Here is a 17305-nt window from a genome sequence, read left to right as displayed (position 1 = left end):
TTTCCTTATCAGGCAGGTGTTTAGTGAAGACTTTGGAAGATCTAGCCTACAATAATTTATCCAGGTACTTTAAAGTTCTTACATTCTTGTTACCAAGCTTTCTTCATAATCCGAGATGAGCCATTTTCAAAAATTGGCTGTTGCATTAGAAAGTTAAAGAAATATCCAAGGACAAAAAGGATTAAAGAAAAAGAGCAAAGCAGAGTTGCCAAGAGCTGTAAAGTTGGAAGCTATGGCTTGTGTAGAATAAGGATATCGCATAAAGCTTTCAAAATAAGCATGAGATGGGGAATATTAATCTCACCCAGATTAGGAAAAACAAAACAATACAAAACAGGTTATTTTCAAAAGCTAATTCAGAGCTCTGTGCTAAAAGACAATCACAACTCATGCCCCCCAAGATTCTTACTAATTAAGCTCAGCAAAATGAGAACACAATCCTAAGTACTAAACAACTTTTGAGTAACATAATAACACGGCAAGGGAAAAACAAAATAGATATTTCCTCCTGCAAGAGTCCACACAGGAAAGAATAGACAGAGTGCTTAAAGAAAGAAAAGATTTTAAAAGAGTATAGACAGTTCATGTATAATATTATAGTATATATGCACAGTGAATATGTGTATTCATTCTGTGAGTGAAACCACAGGATGCCAAAGACAAGTATCCTTCAAAGCAAAGAATAAGACATGACTCCCAACACTTTCTTTGATACATATTATTTCAGGAGAGGTGAAAGCCAGTCGAAAGTATCTTTTATGTGCTGATAAAACATAGGTTTTCTTCTAATAAGGAGTATTCTGCCAAAACAATGGCAGAGATGGGCGATATGTGAAAAAACAAAGTGAGCATGTATGTGGATGCCCCTTGTGCATTTGGAGTTCAGAGGACAGCCTTAGGTGTCAGTTTTGTTAAAGCTTGCATACAGTCAGGCCAGCTGGCCCATGGACTTCAAAAGATTCTCCTGTCTTTGCTTCCCATTTCCCAGGGAAAATGCACTGTGATTACAGATGCTGTGTTCTGCTTTTTTTTTTTTTTTAACAAGTTCCAAAGACCAGAACTCATGTGACCAGCTTTGGAAGTAAATGCTTTAGCCACTGAGCTATCTCAACAGCCACTTTCAGAAGGAGCTTTAAAAGAGATTGGCAGAGATTTTCTTAACAGGCCAGGTCTCAGAGTATACTACTCAAACTTGTTGAGTATAAAGCAGCATAGCTTTATGAAGATAGCTATTTTTCCCATGAAACATGTGATCAACCCAGAGCATACAGTTAGTTTTCCCCTATTGCAAAGGATGTGTTTACAAAAGCATTTTTTAGAAGAAAGACACATGAGGTGAAAGGCATAAGAACAATGATAGACAGTAACAGTTATTTTGCATACCAAGGGAGACTTATAAAACAGTGTTGTCAGTTAAAGAAGGTCTAGGAAGGAAAGTAAATACATGAATTAAATTCAGGGCTTGTATTGCTTGTAAAATTATTTAGATAATTTGTAGACTAGAAGTATCAGGTATTAAAAAAAATCTAAGTTATAAGAGAGAATTAGTCCAAGAAATGTACATGAAGAAAAAGTCATAGCACAAAGTAAGTATATCCAAGGAATACTGCAAGGCAGGATCAAGAAGAATAAAAATCACAAGGATATTTAAAAGACAGATTTTAAAAAGAAACTGAGATTCATCAGATTTACAAGACCTGCCTAGAGCCATGAGATATAGAAAAGTTTGAAGTGACACAACAGTTACTGCTGGGCAAGGAACTACTGAGAGACAAAAGGATGGCATGTTACCAACAAAGTAACTCAGCACACAGTGTTCCTTCAGAAAAAGGAAAAGCACACTTCACCTATGTCACACATGCATGAGATAGCCACAACTCACTATGCAAATTCTATTTTGCCTTTGTATTTTTCAAAACTATTTTTTGTTGTTTTTTTGGTTTGGTTTGGGTTTTTTTGTTTTTGTTTTTTTAGCTCTGGCTGTTTTGTTCTGGGACTTACTGTGTAGATCAGGATAGCCTAGAACTCAGAGGTCCTCCTGGCTCTTCCTCTGAGTGCTGAGATTAAAGGTGTGTGCCACTATCACCTGGCTAACCATGTAAATATTGATAAATTATGGAGATAAATTCAGGAATTAGCATTATGCTTGGAAAGTTTACCAGTGCTCTCTCAGTTACTGGAAAGTCAGATGGACAGACTCTAAAGACATAGAAGCTTTAAAAACATCCATAAAGGCACTGCTGTTGGTACATGGGCATGGCAAGCAAGCATTCATTATGGAATATGCATTTTATTCTACTAAAGCAAAGTGGAGCAGTCATTGAAATTGTTTATCTGAAAATTTGAAAGCAAGCTCAATAAATTTCTAAGTATCAATTTTAGTTTGTTGATCTCATTAACATGAAATTTGAAATTTAAGATGATAATTTTAGAGAACCATCTAATAATTTTATAAAAGCATATTAAATAACTCGTGTCAAGAATTAGATCATAGGAAGAACTTTTAAAAAAAAAGAAAGGTTATACATCTCCACCTCAGACCATTCACAAACATTAACTTCAAACAACTGAATACTGAAGTGTTCAAAAATAACTTCAAGCCTCATGAAGTACAGAAAATACCTTTCATGACGTACAGCTCGTTCATGGAAGGATTCATGGGGACCAAGGAGTAAAGGGAAGGAGACTTTTTATTATGTAAATTTTAGGAACTAGAGTTTATGAATAACAGTGTAAATAGTGTTGGAATTATAATTGTAAAACATAAATTGATAAAGGCATGGTATACAAAAATCTAGAGAACGAAGGAGTTTCTTCAAGAAAACTCAATTTTAAAAAAGCAGATAAAACAGTCAACTGATAGAAGAGGAAATAAAAACAAATTACTTTATAATTACATAAAATGATGCTTCAATGAACTGGTAGCCAGAGGCGTAGAAGACAAAACGTGATGTCAGGCCACAGACACAGTTTGTGTTGCACAGGCTGTAGGGTGTATTCTGCAGGTCCAGGTGTATATTGGCAGACCATTTAAAAGCAGCTTAATGTCTTCTAAAGAGGTCAGTATAGTTCTGGTTCTGTTGGTTAATCAGCTCTACTTGTATTTCAGAGGGCAGGGACTTGTAATTTTTTTATGGCCTTACTTCACACATGAAATAATATTTGCAATGTGATCCAGTCCTCTTGCATGTATGTATTTTAGAATAGAAACAAAAGTTTTGACACATAACATATATGCTTTCATTTTGTATTAGTTTCAAGTTTTTCTTTCACTTAAAAACTTGCTGTCAATGATTTTATATATTAATTTAGGATCCAGTCAATGTTAAGCATCACTAAAGAACTCATATAATTTGTGCAGTAGCCACCATATACTCTTGTTTTTATCCATGTTGTTCATCATAGCCAAGCACTGGAAACAACATAAATCCCACTGATAGAATAAATTTAATAATATAATCAATTTAAATGAAGTACAATTTACATATGAAAGTAAATTAGTATTACAGTTTTAAAAGAAAAAATTAACATAAATGAGGATGGAATTTTCATGAAATTCGAAGATAATATATATAATATTAACCATACCATAATGCATACCCCATTACTCTCTGTCTGACAGTTCTAACTTTTACACACAAATGCACGTGTACCTACATGCATACACATACTCATTTAAATTTACTGGCTTTGACTCATTTTGATTTCTCTAGAGAAATGTATGTAATGTAACAAATATTTGAACCACCCATAGAAGAACTCTTCTTATACCAGTTATGTTACATTATAGGTGTGACTATATAGAAGCGCTGTATTTCCCTCCAGAAGCCATGTATTTGCTAGCAGATGCATACATGTTGGGATTTATGTGTTTGTTTGTATACTTGAGTGTCATTATGTAGACAGTCACGAAAAGTATGTGAGTCTTAGGATATAGTTTTGGTTATTGGTTTTTATGTGAATGAATAGTCAAAATCTGGCTGGAGTTTGAAAGTCCTCTGTGGTCCGTAATGTGAACTGATAGACTCACATATCTTTCAATATGGGCTGCATCAGGTAGAAGGCACGTAGGATCTCACATCAAAGTATGTTGTTGAGCGAAGTCAGTAGTGTTACGCGTTTGCCGATTGCCCACAGGAGGTCAGGTATAAGATTCCTTTTTAGAATTAGTGTCTCATCATCCATCAGTTGAAATTTCTGCTCAGCCACCCTTAGGAGCTTTGAATTTAGGATTTATATAACGAAAAGGCAATTTTATCTAAGATAATAATCATTCTCTGTTGAGTTTTGCTGTTTGCAGCTACTTTTATTTCTTATGATTTGGCCTACAAGAAAATCCCAAATTACTATTTGTCCTATGATGTTAGTTGCAGGCTAAGTGCGCATTTATATGCTACCTCTTGGTTTTTCTTCAGCTAAAATTCTCCTAACAGTTATAATGTCAGAATAAAATAAGTTTAAATGAGGTAGACTTTTAAATGAAAATTAATAGTGCATTTTTCCTAAAACATGGTGTCTTTAGGAACTACTGTGGGCTATATTTCTAAAGGTCAATATTTTTATAGGTCTTGGAAAGTACCTTTGAATTTGTATTCCCCTAAAAGGGTGTGGTAGTTTTATAAGGTTAAAGAAGTTTTAGTAAATGTTTACATTCAAATGTATCCAGCCATTAACGTAGAATTTACACTATAAAATTTTAGAAGTTAGTGCAATTCATAAATAAGCTCTGAGATGTAATGTTAGATGCTTTACTTTGTTTCTATTTATTTTTCTCAAGAAGAGTATTTGTTTATTCTTTTTTTCCACAGTATAGATGGCTACAATGTGAACACTTTTGGTCAAGGAACCTTTACTCTATTTACTTTTTGTTTATTTTGTTTGTTTGTTTGTTTGTTTTGGAATTGTCATCTCTGTCTGCTTAGTTTATGATTTGGAATACAAGAAAATCCCAAATTATGTTGATTTCTGTATCTGCTGTTGTCACATCATACTGACTATTGTCATATGTGGCTATAGTACATTTACGTAGGCCACTTATAAATGCAACTTACTGACCTACTGCTTTTACAAGTACTTGATCAGATTCTGCCAGAAAAAGCAGTGTAGAATCTAGTTCAAATTTTAGCAGGATCGTAAATGAAAACATCAAGAGTCAGAGAAACCACTTTATAGTTTAGCAATAATTGGTGTTAATATCAATTACAAACTGTGAAGAGTTTGAGACTTTTTCTCCAGGCTTTTGGCCAAAGACCTGAGACAGTGCCAGAGAATAGTTTGTTACTTAGAGAAACATTTCCTGAGCCTCAATTTTCACAAGGCATTGTGACAACACCCAAGCCCCAGCTATATAGATAACGGTTTGTATTTCAGAAGAGAATCTGGAGCGTAGGGAGGCTGGCATCCTTTCCCCTTTTATATTTCTGAACGACAACGAAGTTGATTTGCTTTAATGGGTTATATTGCCTCCATCTCCAGAAACTGAAGTACTTGTGAGATAGCAGATAACCGTTGGAATGGAGGTACTTGCTTAATGCTGTTGTCTCAGTGTTTGGTCTCATAGTTTAATGTCTAAAAACTTCAGAGATGATCTTATATTGGCCTGGAAAATCCTCAGTCATCAGGTTTCACCTGCCCACGCAAAAATATAATTGTCACCTCAAAGAGGGGATTAGTTTATCTAGAGCCAAAGATGTTTGACCATGGCCTGGGAATGCAGGTTCTGCTTCTCATTCTATGTTTTAGTATGTCATAGTTTCATGAACTCATATTGTAACTGAATAAGAAAATTATAAATCAAATATGTTGGTGTAAGCATCACATGAGGGGGTTACAGCAACCAGGGCAGTCTCTCTTAAGGGTCTTATGCTATTTGATGTTATTCTTAACCTTTTGGTTAGTAGAAGCTAGTGGTCTATTTGTATATTCTTAAGGATTTATCTAATAATCACAAGGATGCTAGGTCAGAAAGATGGGCAAGCAATGGCTATTAAGTGGGCTAAGAATAGCCCATGATAAATTATAATTAGGCTCTGGACCTAAAACTTTCTCCACACTAATTGAAATTCTAATCAGTTGACCCACCTTGCAGAGAAGGTTCCAGGTAAGGTATGATTCTTTCCAAGAACTTGCATTAGTACAACTTAACTCTTCTAACCTCATTACTACTTTCTCTCTCTTTCCATGTCTAAAACTCAGTCACTTGGTGAGCACTTTGCTCTGCCTGTTCTTTCACAGAGCATCAATTAGTGCCTTAGTCAGCGTTCTATTTTCATGAAGAGATACCATGCCTGCCAACTCTTATGAAAGAAAGTATTTAATTGGGAACTTGCTTACAATTTTAGAGGATCAATTCATTAGTACCATGGCAGGTAGCATGGCAGCTAGCATGGTGCTGAAGAATCATGGACAGAGAGACATACTGGGCTTGGCATGTCTTTTGAAACCTCAAAACCCATCCCATACTTCCTCCAACAAGGCCACACCTACTCCAACATTACACCTTTTTTTTTTTTTCCAAGACAATCCATGACAGTTTTATTGAGACTTTTAGTTTATGAGGTAAAAGGAAAAGCAATTCTCCTTAATACTTTACATAGCTGTAGTAAAATATCTGAGACTTAAACTTACGGGGGGGGGGGTTTACAGTTCTCAAAAACTGAGATCAAGTAAACAAGCTTTAATGTCTTAAATTTTCCAGTTGGCTTTTCCCTTACAATAGTAACAAGCACTAATTAGTCACGTCAAGTCTTTGTTTTTGCTGACATCTTATCTGAAGCACTGGTTTCAGTCAATGTCTACTAATTCCACTTCAAAAATGAGATTGGTATTTGGTGGAATTTTGGCATTGGGCTGTCCTTTCTTTCCATAGGCCCATTCTGGCTCAATCTCCAGTCGAGCCTTTTCTCCTTTACTCATAGTCAGGAGGGCCTCATCCAATCCTCTGATAACTTTGCCTACTCCAACCTTAAAACTTAACGGCTTGGCATTTTTCTTTTTCTTTGAACTTGTTTGAATATTAGTATCAAAAACAGTTCCGTCTGGGAGTGTTTCTGTATACCAGCAGTGAACAACATCTCCCTTTTTTGGAAAGTTGGTTTTATCTCCCCTTTTTTAGGACAGATTTTGTGTATTTCGGTGGACCCTCATCAAGAGTCTCTTCAGACTTGGTTTCTTTGGGTTTATCATCATTAAGCTTCACGTTTTTCACTTGCTTGGACACTTTACTTACAGTTTCAGTACCCTTGAAAAGCTTACTTTCAAAAAGATGGTTATAGGCAGTAACCAAATGGTCCTTATTAGCAGTCTTAGCTACATTTTTTTATGTTTCCCAATCATTTATGTTCTGCAAGAAATGAATCTGAACCGTGACCCTGCAGAAACTTGATAATGTCCTTCTTGGGCAGATGCTTGCTGCGCAACCGCTCCACGGTCCATGCACGCTGCAGAACAGCCACCGCCATCTTCCCCCCAACATTACACCTCTTAAATCTTTGTAATCCTTTCAGATAGCAGCATTCCCTGATGACTAAGCATTCAAGTATATGAGCCTATGTAGACCATTCTTTTTCAAACCACCACACTCTTTACAGTTCAGCTTTAATCAAACCAGAGGGGGCTTCATGTAGTGTAAAACTAGTATAAAGTAACTTCACAGCTTCTGTGTTCTTTATGATTTATGCATCTTTTCTACACGAAAAAAAGTAATGCCAAACACTGCAACAACCAAAAAGAAAGCAGAAAAAGCTGGGGATGTAGTTCAGCTGGTAGAGCTCTTGCCTGGTGTGCTGCAGCCCTGGGGTCAATCTCTAGAACTGCATTTAAAAGAAAAATACTAGGATACTTACAGTTTAATTGTATGCTTTTAAAATATTATTGGTAATTAACATGTAACCTGTTTGTTTTCATTGACACTTAAATAAAATACAGTCTGTTTGATGTAATCTGATGCCATGCTGTTTGTTGGCACTTACTAAATTCCACCTTTACCTGCTGATTCTCACTAATGCCACATGAGAGGCATTGCTTGATTGGTATAAAACTTAGAAATATGAAACTAATTAACTAATCACATATCCACTGAGATCTTCTTTTCATTTGCATGTTATTGGTTTTGATCAACAGTCACAGGATCTTACTTTGAAACATCAAATATTTATACAGTTGCCTTCATGATGCCCTTTTCTACATGAAAAAAAACATTGGTTCCTGACCATTAGATAAAGATTTCACATTTTTTTTTATCATTTCTTCACCCGCTTCCCTTAAAGTTGAATAGCTTATAGAAGAGAAAAATACAGAAAACGCTTAGAGAGCAGACTTGATTTGTGTACTAAATACCTTTTTTTATTTTTAGTTTCTGTCTCTTTTCCCTTTCCAGTAATCCCATTTACATGCAGGTTATTTATTGATATTTAAAAAGGGTTTCTGTGTATATATTACATGGCTGCTACTCATCTAAAAACTAACCGTTAACCAAAAAGTATTCACTCTTGGTTGTACCTTGTGTAAGATTTTTAGATAATTTTTTGTGAAGTCACTGGTTAAAATTAATCATTTTCAAAATTTTTCTGTATTAGCAAGCATTAAATGAAAACATCAAAAAACGGGAAGCAGAAGAAAAAAACAAACGTGCCAGAATAGCAAAAGAGAAAGCAGAGAAAGAACGACTTGAACGTCAGCAAGAGAAAAAGCGCTTACTAGAAATGAAAACTGGTGAGTCCTGTCTTATTCCCTGTTCATGCTGCAGACACATAAGGTTCGGGTGGTGCTTCATTGACATTTTAGTGTATTCCGCAAGCGAAAAAATGTGATCATATGTTTCTGAAACTAGCCATGGAGCAGATCTTTCCCATGGGCCTTTCTCCCTTTAGTTAGCCATTGTATGTTATGTTTCTCCTATCACTGGTCCTCTGGTAGGCTTGTAAGTCAAACACATTCTCTTTCCTTCATTATTACTTGATAACAAGTTTGTAACAGTCCTTGTCTTTAACACATTTACATACAGAAAACACTGACTTAGGGCAGTTCTGTAGAACACCCAGACTGATTTCTTCCACCCAATGCAGCATAGGAGAGAGTAAAAGGTGAGGAAAAGAGAGAAAAAAAGGAAACTGAGTAAAAGAGACTCAAAGGAGGCTATGGGTGTCACTTGCCCAGTGTACATGCAGGGATAGTTCAATCCCTATCATTAGAGAAGGAAGGAAGAGAAGAAAGGAAGTACTGGAAGGGTACAGATAGAACAAAGGGAGACAGACTAGAGGGACATAGCTACCAATTGTAATCTCTACAAATAACTGTGGAAAAAATTGAACTTTTTTTTTTTTTCTAGACATGACAATATTGGTGTTAGCATGCTTCAGTATTCTTCTAAGCACTGTACTGACACTTCACAGTCAAAAAGACACAATGTCTGGGGTTTAGGTGAAAAGAGCCTAGGGTGACTGGGATGTGGGGTCTCTGTAAATGATGCAGGGTTAACTAGGAATGGATTCTAAAGCTGGGTGGAAGCCCTGAGGAAAGAGGTATGCCCACTGTGCTGTTTTCTCTTATTTTATAGTGTGTTTTCTAATGGTAATAGAAACTTTTTCAAAAACTTAACATATTTGCTTACAACATTACAGAAACATCTGTATATTTTATAAAGTTGAAAGGGTCACTTTCTTTGTTTTTTATTTATCTCAGTTTTAAAATTTTTATTATTATCATTTATTACAATTTATTCAATTTGTATCCCAGCTGTGGACTCCTCCCTCCCTCTTCTACTATGTGCCTCCTCTAGTCCGCTGATAGAGGAGGTCCTCTATCAGCCCTTCTGTTTGATCCTAACCTATCAGATCTCATCAGAGATGGTGGCATTGTCTTCCTTTGTGGCCTGGCAAAGCTGCACCCCCCGCCCCCACGGGGGACATGATTAGAAAGCCTGCCACTGAAGTTCATGCCAGGAAAGTCCCTGCTCCCCTTATTAGGGACCCCGCCCCCCCGGAGACTGAGTTTGGGTTACATCTGAGCAGGGGTTTTAGGTCCTCTCCATGCATTGCCCTTCATTGGAGTATCATTCTTTTCATGGACCCCAGGGCTCAGTTTTTATGGCTCTGTTGGTCTCTTTTTGTAGCTCCTTTCCCCTCCAAGTCTTTCTATCTCCCCCTTCTTTCATAAGATTTACTGCACTCTGCCCAAAGTTTGGCTGTGAGTCTCAGCCTCTGCTTTGAGACCTTCATCAGTAGAGTCTTTCAGAGACCCTCTGTGGTTGGATCTTGTGCTGTTCCCTGATTCCGATGTCTATCATGTTCGTACTTCTGAGTGAGGATTGGACATCTTCCCTAGGGTCTTGTTGTTTAGCTTCTTTAGGAGTATAGATTTAGTATGTTAATCCTATATTACACAACCAATATCCACTTATGAGTCACTATATGCCATGTTTGTCTTTCTGCTTCTGGGATACCTCACTCAGGATGATCTTTTCTAGTTCCCACCATTTACCTGCAAATTTCATGATTTCCTTGTTTTTAATAGCTGAGCAGTATTCCAGTATGTAAATATACCACAATTTCTGTATCCATTCCTCCATTGAGGGACATCTGGGTTGTTTCCAGCTTCTGACTATTACAAATAGAGCTGCTACAAACATGGTTGAGCAAATGTCCTTGTATAGTTACCTCATTTTATTTTGTTTCATTATTATTCTGTAGATGCCTGTTAGTTTTCTAATAAGAGACAGAAATGGTTGTAGATCCAGGTGTTATGGAAGTCAGGGAGGAACTGGGAGGGGTATGGGGAGGGGAAACCATAATCAGAATACATTATTTAAAAATCTATTTTTAGTAAAAGGAAAAAAAAAAGTTGCCACTAACCAGGGAAGCAAAGTATTGTGCTGTAGTTTTATTTTCAGCCTTAATAATTTTATTTTTAAGCCACCAAGGATTAAAAGCTTTAATGAAAATCATCAGCTTCACTGGTAAATTCTGGTAGTTCACAGTTCAGGAGGAGAAATGCACCTAAGGTTTCCCTGCAGGAAGGGGCCGCTGTGCTGCCCTGCACTCTACCTACACTGTGATAGACTAGTGTATAAGTTTAGAAGCAAAAGGAGCATAATAGTGTATCATACTTGTTTCTTGTAGAAGGGAAAAGCCATCTAAGGCAATTCCATGTTTATGTTTAAAATCAGGAAATGTTCAAGGACTGTCTGAAAGTATTACCAAAAAGGAATATCAGAGAGATATACTATTGGCTGTTAAAATATGCTTTTGGAATAATCTTAAATTAAAATTTTAGCCTAATTTGTGGTACATAATTATAGTATTTGAACATTTGCTCACCTAGTTAAGTCATCTAGCTGATTATTGATGGCAGATGAGCTGTATTGTTGGGGTTTGACCTGAGGGACTATGATGCAGAGCTTTTCAGGGATGCTGTTATGTCACTTTGGAAAACTGAACTCTCATAGAAATCAAGTTTTAATGGACCTCCCAATAGAATATTAGTAATATTCTACTTTTTTTTGCTGATTTTCTTTTTTTTTTTTTTGAATTTTATTTTTTTCTTATCAGTTACATTCTGTTAACTCTGTATCCCAGCCATGTCCCGATCCCTCATTCCCGATGGGATGCGCATTGAACATATGACAGGAGTCTACTGAGCGCATTTGAAAGACTCTAACTTGCAGTGTTTTCAAAGCAAAGACTCATGACCAAACTTTTGGCAGAGTACAGGGAATCAAAAGAAAGAAGGGGAGTTGGTCTGATGAGGAAAGGATAGGAGCTCTACAAGGACCAAATATATCTGGGCACAGGGTCTTTTCTGAGAGTGACATGCAACCAAGGACCATGTATGAATGTAACCTGGAACCTCTGCTCAGATATTCTACTTTTTATTTCTCTGTGATTTCCATTTTGAATGACCAAAAATTTATTTTTCCAGCATCAAAGCAGTACTTACACAGTATAAAAAACACCTAAACAATCATAGATCAGAGCCTTCACTTCTCCAAGAATTACTGTTAACATTCAGGTGCATTGTCCTGCTGGTACCTTTGAATCCAAACTGTGGTCCTTGTGAATATGCCCCTCAATGTCCACATCATCTTATTAATCTTCAAGTATTTTGTGTTATTCTTAATCTGAAATACCATGTCATTGGTTCCACTGGATATGTCACATCTATATGGGTTTATATTATTAAATAAGAAAAGAATAGAATTCTTTTCCTGACTTTTCAATGTGATCAATATATTTGGTATCACTTAGGAAACAAAAAAAAAAAAAAAAAAAGCAAGCCAGAAATAAGTACTTTTCATTATTATATGAGTTATTTCGTTATAGCGATTATTTTTGAAGACTGGTATCTCTGAATTAATAATTGAGAGATGCCTTTAAAAAGAGATACCTTTTCTATTATATGTAGAATATACTTTTTTGAAATCATTATTGCTAATGCATTTGAAGGAAGTTGCTAACATAGTTTATCTTAACAGTATTTGATTTCATTCTAATAGAAAATATCATTGGATTCATACAGTATCTTTTAAAGATGACAGATCTCAGCTCTGTGTTGTATTAAAAATAATTGTGGTTTTCTCTTCTTGTTTTAATAGTATATATAAGAATTAAATATATAGGAGACTTTTCATTGATTTATTCATCAATAAGCAAGATTTTTTTTCTCTATACTGAGATAATAACTGAGGATGAGCAATGTTTCTTTTGTACAGAAACTGAAATTTTGAATGAGTAAATGAGACTACCACGTACCAAGTTCAAATAGCAGTTCATATGACATATAGTAAGAGTGTGAAGTGACTGGCAGGGAGCTGGCCTTGACAGAATTTGGTTTAATATTACAAAGAAAGCATTGCCTGTAGCTCAGCTTTCTAACTGAAAATGTTAGTTAATCTGTCCCCAGAAACTGACACTGTTTCTAACTAGTGTGTTTGTTTTGGGATACACAGGCTTCCACTCACTTCTGCGATTCACTGTATTGTTTATGTACTTTCTACTTTTCTGCATCTTTCTCTGAGGACAAGCTCAAAGTTTATGTAACCTTTTTCTTTGCAGGTATTGCTTTTGTATGGAACATGCTGTTCTACAAGCACTGTAGTAGTCTTTAGCCTGACTTAGCTGGTACAGAAATGGTGTGGGTCACTGAGTTTTCGTTAGTACTTGTTACCTGATTGTTCCAGGAATTATTTACTTTACCTACTTTTGGTAAAACGTAATCCCTGAGATGATTGAGCAAGAGGAGAATCCTCTTGGTACTCTGCCATAAGCTCACAGGAGCCTTCTCCCCATAGATTTTTCCGAGTTTAATATTGCCATCATGGAGATAAGCACTGAGTTTTTTCACAGATACACAGATTCTCTAATCAGTACCTGAGATGGTAGAGTAGTTAAATACCGTACTTTCTCACTGACCGTATATGACTGTACTGCATTTGGATGGAGAATGGGCAGCTGTGTTCACATTGCCTGTGTTACTTATCTCTGTCCTTTCAGAATGAAGTTTTGTTGATAGGATGAAAGCAAAACTGAACTAGATCTCTTCCAAAAGGAAACTGAATATTAAGATTTCCTTTGGGTGGGAAGTCTGAAAGCAAGAGTTTAAGGTCTCCCTTTATCATTTTCTAATGTTAAGTCATGTTCTCTTTTTTACTTCTAATCGAGGAGTCAAGTTCTCAGATACACACATAAGCAGGTTTGTTGGTTTCTGCAAATGCTTGGATAGTATCTTATAAATAAGCAAATGTGTTTCAAACTATCTTTACTTAATCATTATATGAATATAGAATTAGTAATGTTAGGGCTGGAGAGATGGCTCAGCCGTTAAAGGCTAGGCTTACAACCATAAATATAAGAATTTGTAATGTTAGTTTTTAATTTTTAATTATCTTAATTCAGAAAGTACTGAAATATAAAGCATTTATGTAATATATTAAGCATAGTTGACAGAATTTGTTGATTTAAAGTACACAACTACCTTATATAATCACTTTTAGAAAGACATAAATGGGAATAGTGGATTTATGTAATTATATATAACTTTTTTCAAACTTCATTTCTATTTCTTCATCATAGAAACAAATAGGGCATTTGATAATAGAATGCAAATATTATGTTTTAAGATTTCCTCTGTTTGTAAGCTGATTCACATAATTTTTCAATAGCATATCAGAATGGCCTTGAAATGGACTCAGTGTTGTGTAATTATGTTTTGTGGAGGAAGTAAATAAGAGCTTATTTAATGGAGCAATAAACACTATACTAGCAGCGCCTATATTTTAGTCTTTAGGTTACAATTTGTCTATTATTTATTAGGCTTAAATGTCTCATTTGGTGCAGCTTCAGTCTATTAAGTAACAGATAATTAGCTTTTAGGAATTCGTTGTTTACCCACATGGTCAGAACTGCTCCTTTGTTTTCCATTCCACAATTTAGAGCAGCTAAACAATTATGCTTCCATTTTGGAGGAAATACATATTGCATAAACACCACTTAGGATTGTCTCTGCAGTCTCAACAGATATGCAATTTATGTGTGTATTTGGTTTCAGAAAGGTTCTGACAGTTACCCTCTCCTCTGTGGATGCCATAAAACTTAGATTATTTTCCATAATTGTGCAGATTCTAGTTTTTTGCAGTAGTGCTTTCAGTTTTCTAGTGTTATCAGTGAGTAAAGCATATAAGTAAGCCAATAGCTTTAGTCATCTTTCTGTATAGGATGGTAGAACAAATAAAGTTTCATTGATCTGGGTTCATTTCTCTTTTTTTTCGTCCTTCTTTTATGGAACAGTAACAGTTACTTCTTTAACTAACATTTATTTATCATTCTTAATCTTCCAGGCTGTGCATATGTCTATTATCACATATGATAATTAAAAACTTGTGACATTTTTCAGAATATTCAATTAACTTGCACATAGTTTTGCAGGCAATGAAGCCCAGGTTCATATCTCCTGACTGAATGGCATCTTTTTATCATCGTAGTATTCCTTGACAACCTATGATTTAACCATGGTGTGAAAAAAAAAAAAAAAGGAACCAAAATACTAATAATTGGTTACACTAGATATCTTAGTTCTGGTTTGGATTGCTGTAAAGAGACACAGTGACTACCCATCTAACAGTTATAAAGGAAAACATTTAATTGGGGAGGGCTTACTTATGCAGGCAGATGTTCTAACCGAGAGTTCCACATCTGATTTTCAGGCAGCAAGAAGACACTGAGACATACTTGCCAGGCTTAAGCCTCTGAGACTGAAGTGACACACTTCCTGCAGCAATGCCACACTCCCCCAAAAAGGCCAAACTCCTAATAGTGCACTCCCTATGGGCCAAGCATTCAGTTGCATAAATCTGTGGGAACCGTATCTATTCAAACCACCACACTAGACTTTACTCACATATGAAGATTGAGAATTGTCCTTGTGACCTCAACAGAGAGGGACAACTATCTTTTTTTTTTTTAAATCATTATTTTAACCAGGTTAATCTCTTCCTTCTTATTACCAAGATTTCACTACTTAACTCTTAGTTATGCTTCTCTAATTACCTAAAGTTCCACTTGGTTTTCAGGCCTGAAGGCTTGTTTTTGTCCCTGTTAAAGACTGAGAGGGCCAGATCATCGAAGGCCCACTCACTTTTTAGAGGGATCTAAATAGCCCAGAACCTGGCAGAGCCCAGTGTTCAGTAGTCCTGTGGAATATAGATATAGCCACCAGCCTTTTGCTGTTAATCTCAAAAGTGAAGCTATAGAACTTAAACAAATGCAGCATGCTCTCATCTAGAACAAATGCCAGAAATACCTTTTCCTCCTCCAGCATTTCAGCATCATGAAATTTTTTCTTCTGATGTTATAACCAAAGCTCTGTCCTGGGAGCCCTCAAGGTGTTTGTTAGAAAGCTTTCCCGAGTGTCTTGGAGTTATACATATCTCATTTGTGTGCAGAAGTTTCTTTATTCAGATGATGTAGTTTTAATTGTGGAGATTCATTAGAGTGCATGCTTTGTGCACACTTGTCCATATTGGTTCTGTGTAGCTGCGTAAGACTCATGTATACCATCCACCTCTCTTTCCGACAAGCCTCCCCACCACTGAGAGAGCGGAAGGGAGGGGTGAGCCAAGAGAGGAGGCAGGTAGTTATCTTCAGCACCACATATCCTGAAACGGATTTCTCCTTTTCTTCTTCTCACCCCCATTCTTCCCATTTTCTTTCCCTCCCATCTGCCAGATCTCCTCTCCTCTTCTCCATGCCACACTGTTCCTCATCTGTGAGAGCCTCAGTCAGACTAACAGATTTATCACTTATTTCACAAAAGATTGCTCTGCCTATGAGTATTATTTAATATTAACTACACTGAGGAGAAAGACTCCAATCTTTTATGGAATAAAAGATTAAATATCCCCACACATACCAAAAATAAAAATAATAATAATAAGCCTTCAAGTGGTGGTGCTTGCCCATAATCCCAGCTCTCAGGAGACAGAGGCAGGCAGATCTCTGTGAGTTCGAAGCCAGCCTGGTATACAAAGCTAGTTCCAGGGCAGACAATGCTACACAGTGAAACCCTGTTTCAAATATCAAAATAAAATAGACTACATTTCAATTAACATATTATTAATTTTTGAATAAACTCATTTAAATTCTTATGGTGTAGCATGAATTAAATACAAGAATTTTGTCCTTGCAATCTTTTTTCTTTTTCTATTATTATTAATATTATTGTTGTTGTTATTATCGTCATCATCATTTACAATTTATCTACTTTGTATCCCAGTTGTAGTCCCCTCCCTCATTTCCTCCTGGTCCCACCCTCCCTCCATCTTCCTTCCCTATCCCTCCTCTTCCCTGGTCCACTGATAGGGAAAGTCCTCCTCCCCTACTCTATGACCCTAGCCTATCAGGTCCCATCAGTACAGCCTGGATCCTCTTCCTTTATGAGCTGGCTAGGTGACCCCACCGGAGAGAAGTAATCAAGGATCAGGCAACTGAGTTCATGCCAGAAGCTATACAACAAGGAGGATCCTAGGGAAGATGCTTAATTCCCATTCAGAAGGTAAAGCAGGATAGACAATGGAAGCAGCAGCAAACAGGAAATAGGACTGGAGCCAACCACAGATGTCCTCTAAGAGACTCTAACTAGGAGGAAATTGAAGCACATGCAGAGACTCAAAGCCAAACTTTGGACAGAGCGTGGGGAGTCATATGGAAGAAGGGAGATATAAAAGGACCCAAAGGGGACAGGATCCACAGAAGGAGACTAACAAAGCCAATAATAATAATAATAATAATAATAATAATAATAATAATAATAATAA

At 36.3% G+C, this 17305-nt stretch overlaps 1 protein-coding gene and 1 pseudogene across 1 annotated transcript in view; one reads left to right on the top strand and one right to left on the bottom strand.

Moving 5' to 3' along the window:
* Diaph3 (diaphanous related formin 3) overlaps window positions 1-17305 on the top strand; it is a 353851-nt gene that overhangs the window by 198650 nt on the left and 137896 nt on the right. Inside the window, 1 exon segment of the mRNA XM_055609684.1 lies at window positions 8577-8712. Coding sequence (XP_055465659.1) covers window positions 8577-8712 — 136 coding nt within the window.
* Window positions 6784-7460, bottom strand: LOC129678771 (peptidyl-prolyl cis-trans isomerase FKBP3-like; annotated as a pseudogene).

Source organism: Psammomys obesus, unplaced genomic scaffold (assembly GCF_907164565.1).
Source record: "Psammomys obesus unplaced genomic scaffold, mPsaObe1.curated_primary_1811, whole genome shotgun sequence".
NCBI lineage: Eukaryota > Metazoa > Chordata > Mammalia > Rodentia > Muridae > Psammomys > Psammomys obesus.
The sequence above is the reverse complement of the archived record's forward strand: the minus strand, read 5'-3'. Positions and strand labels throughout refer to the sequence as shown.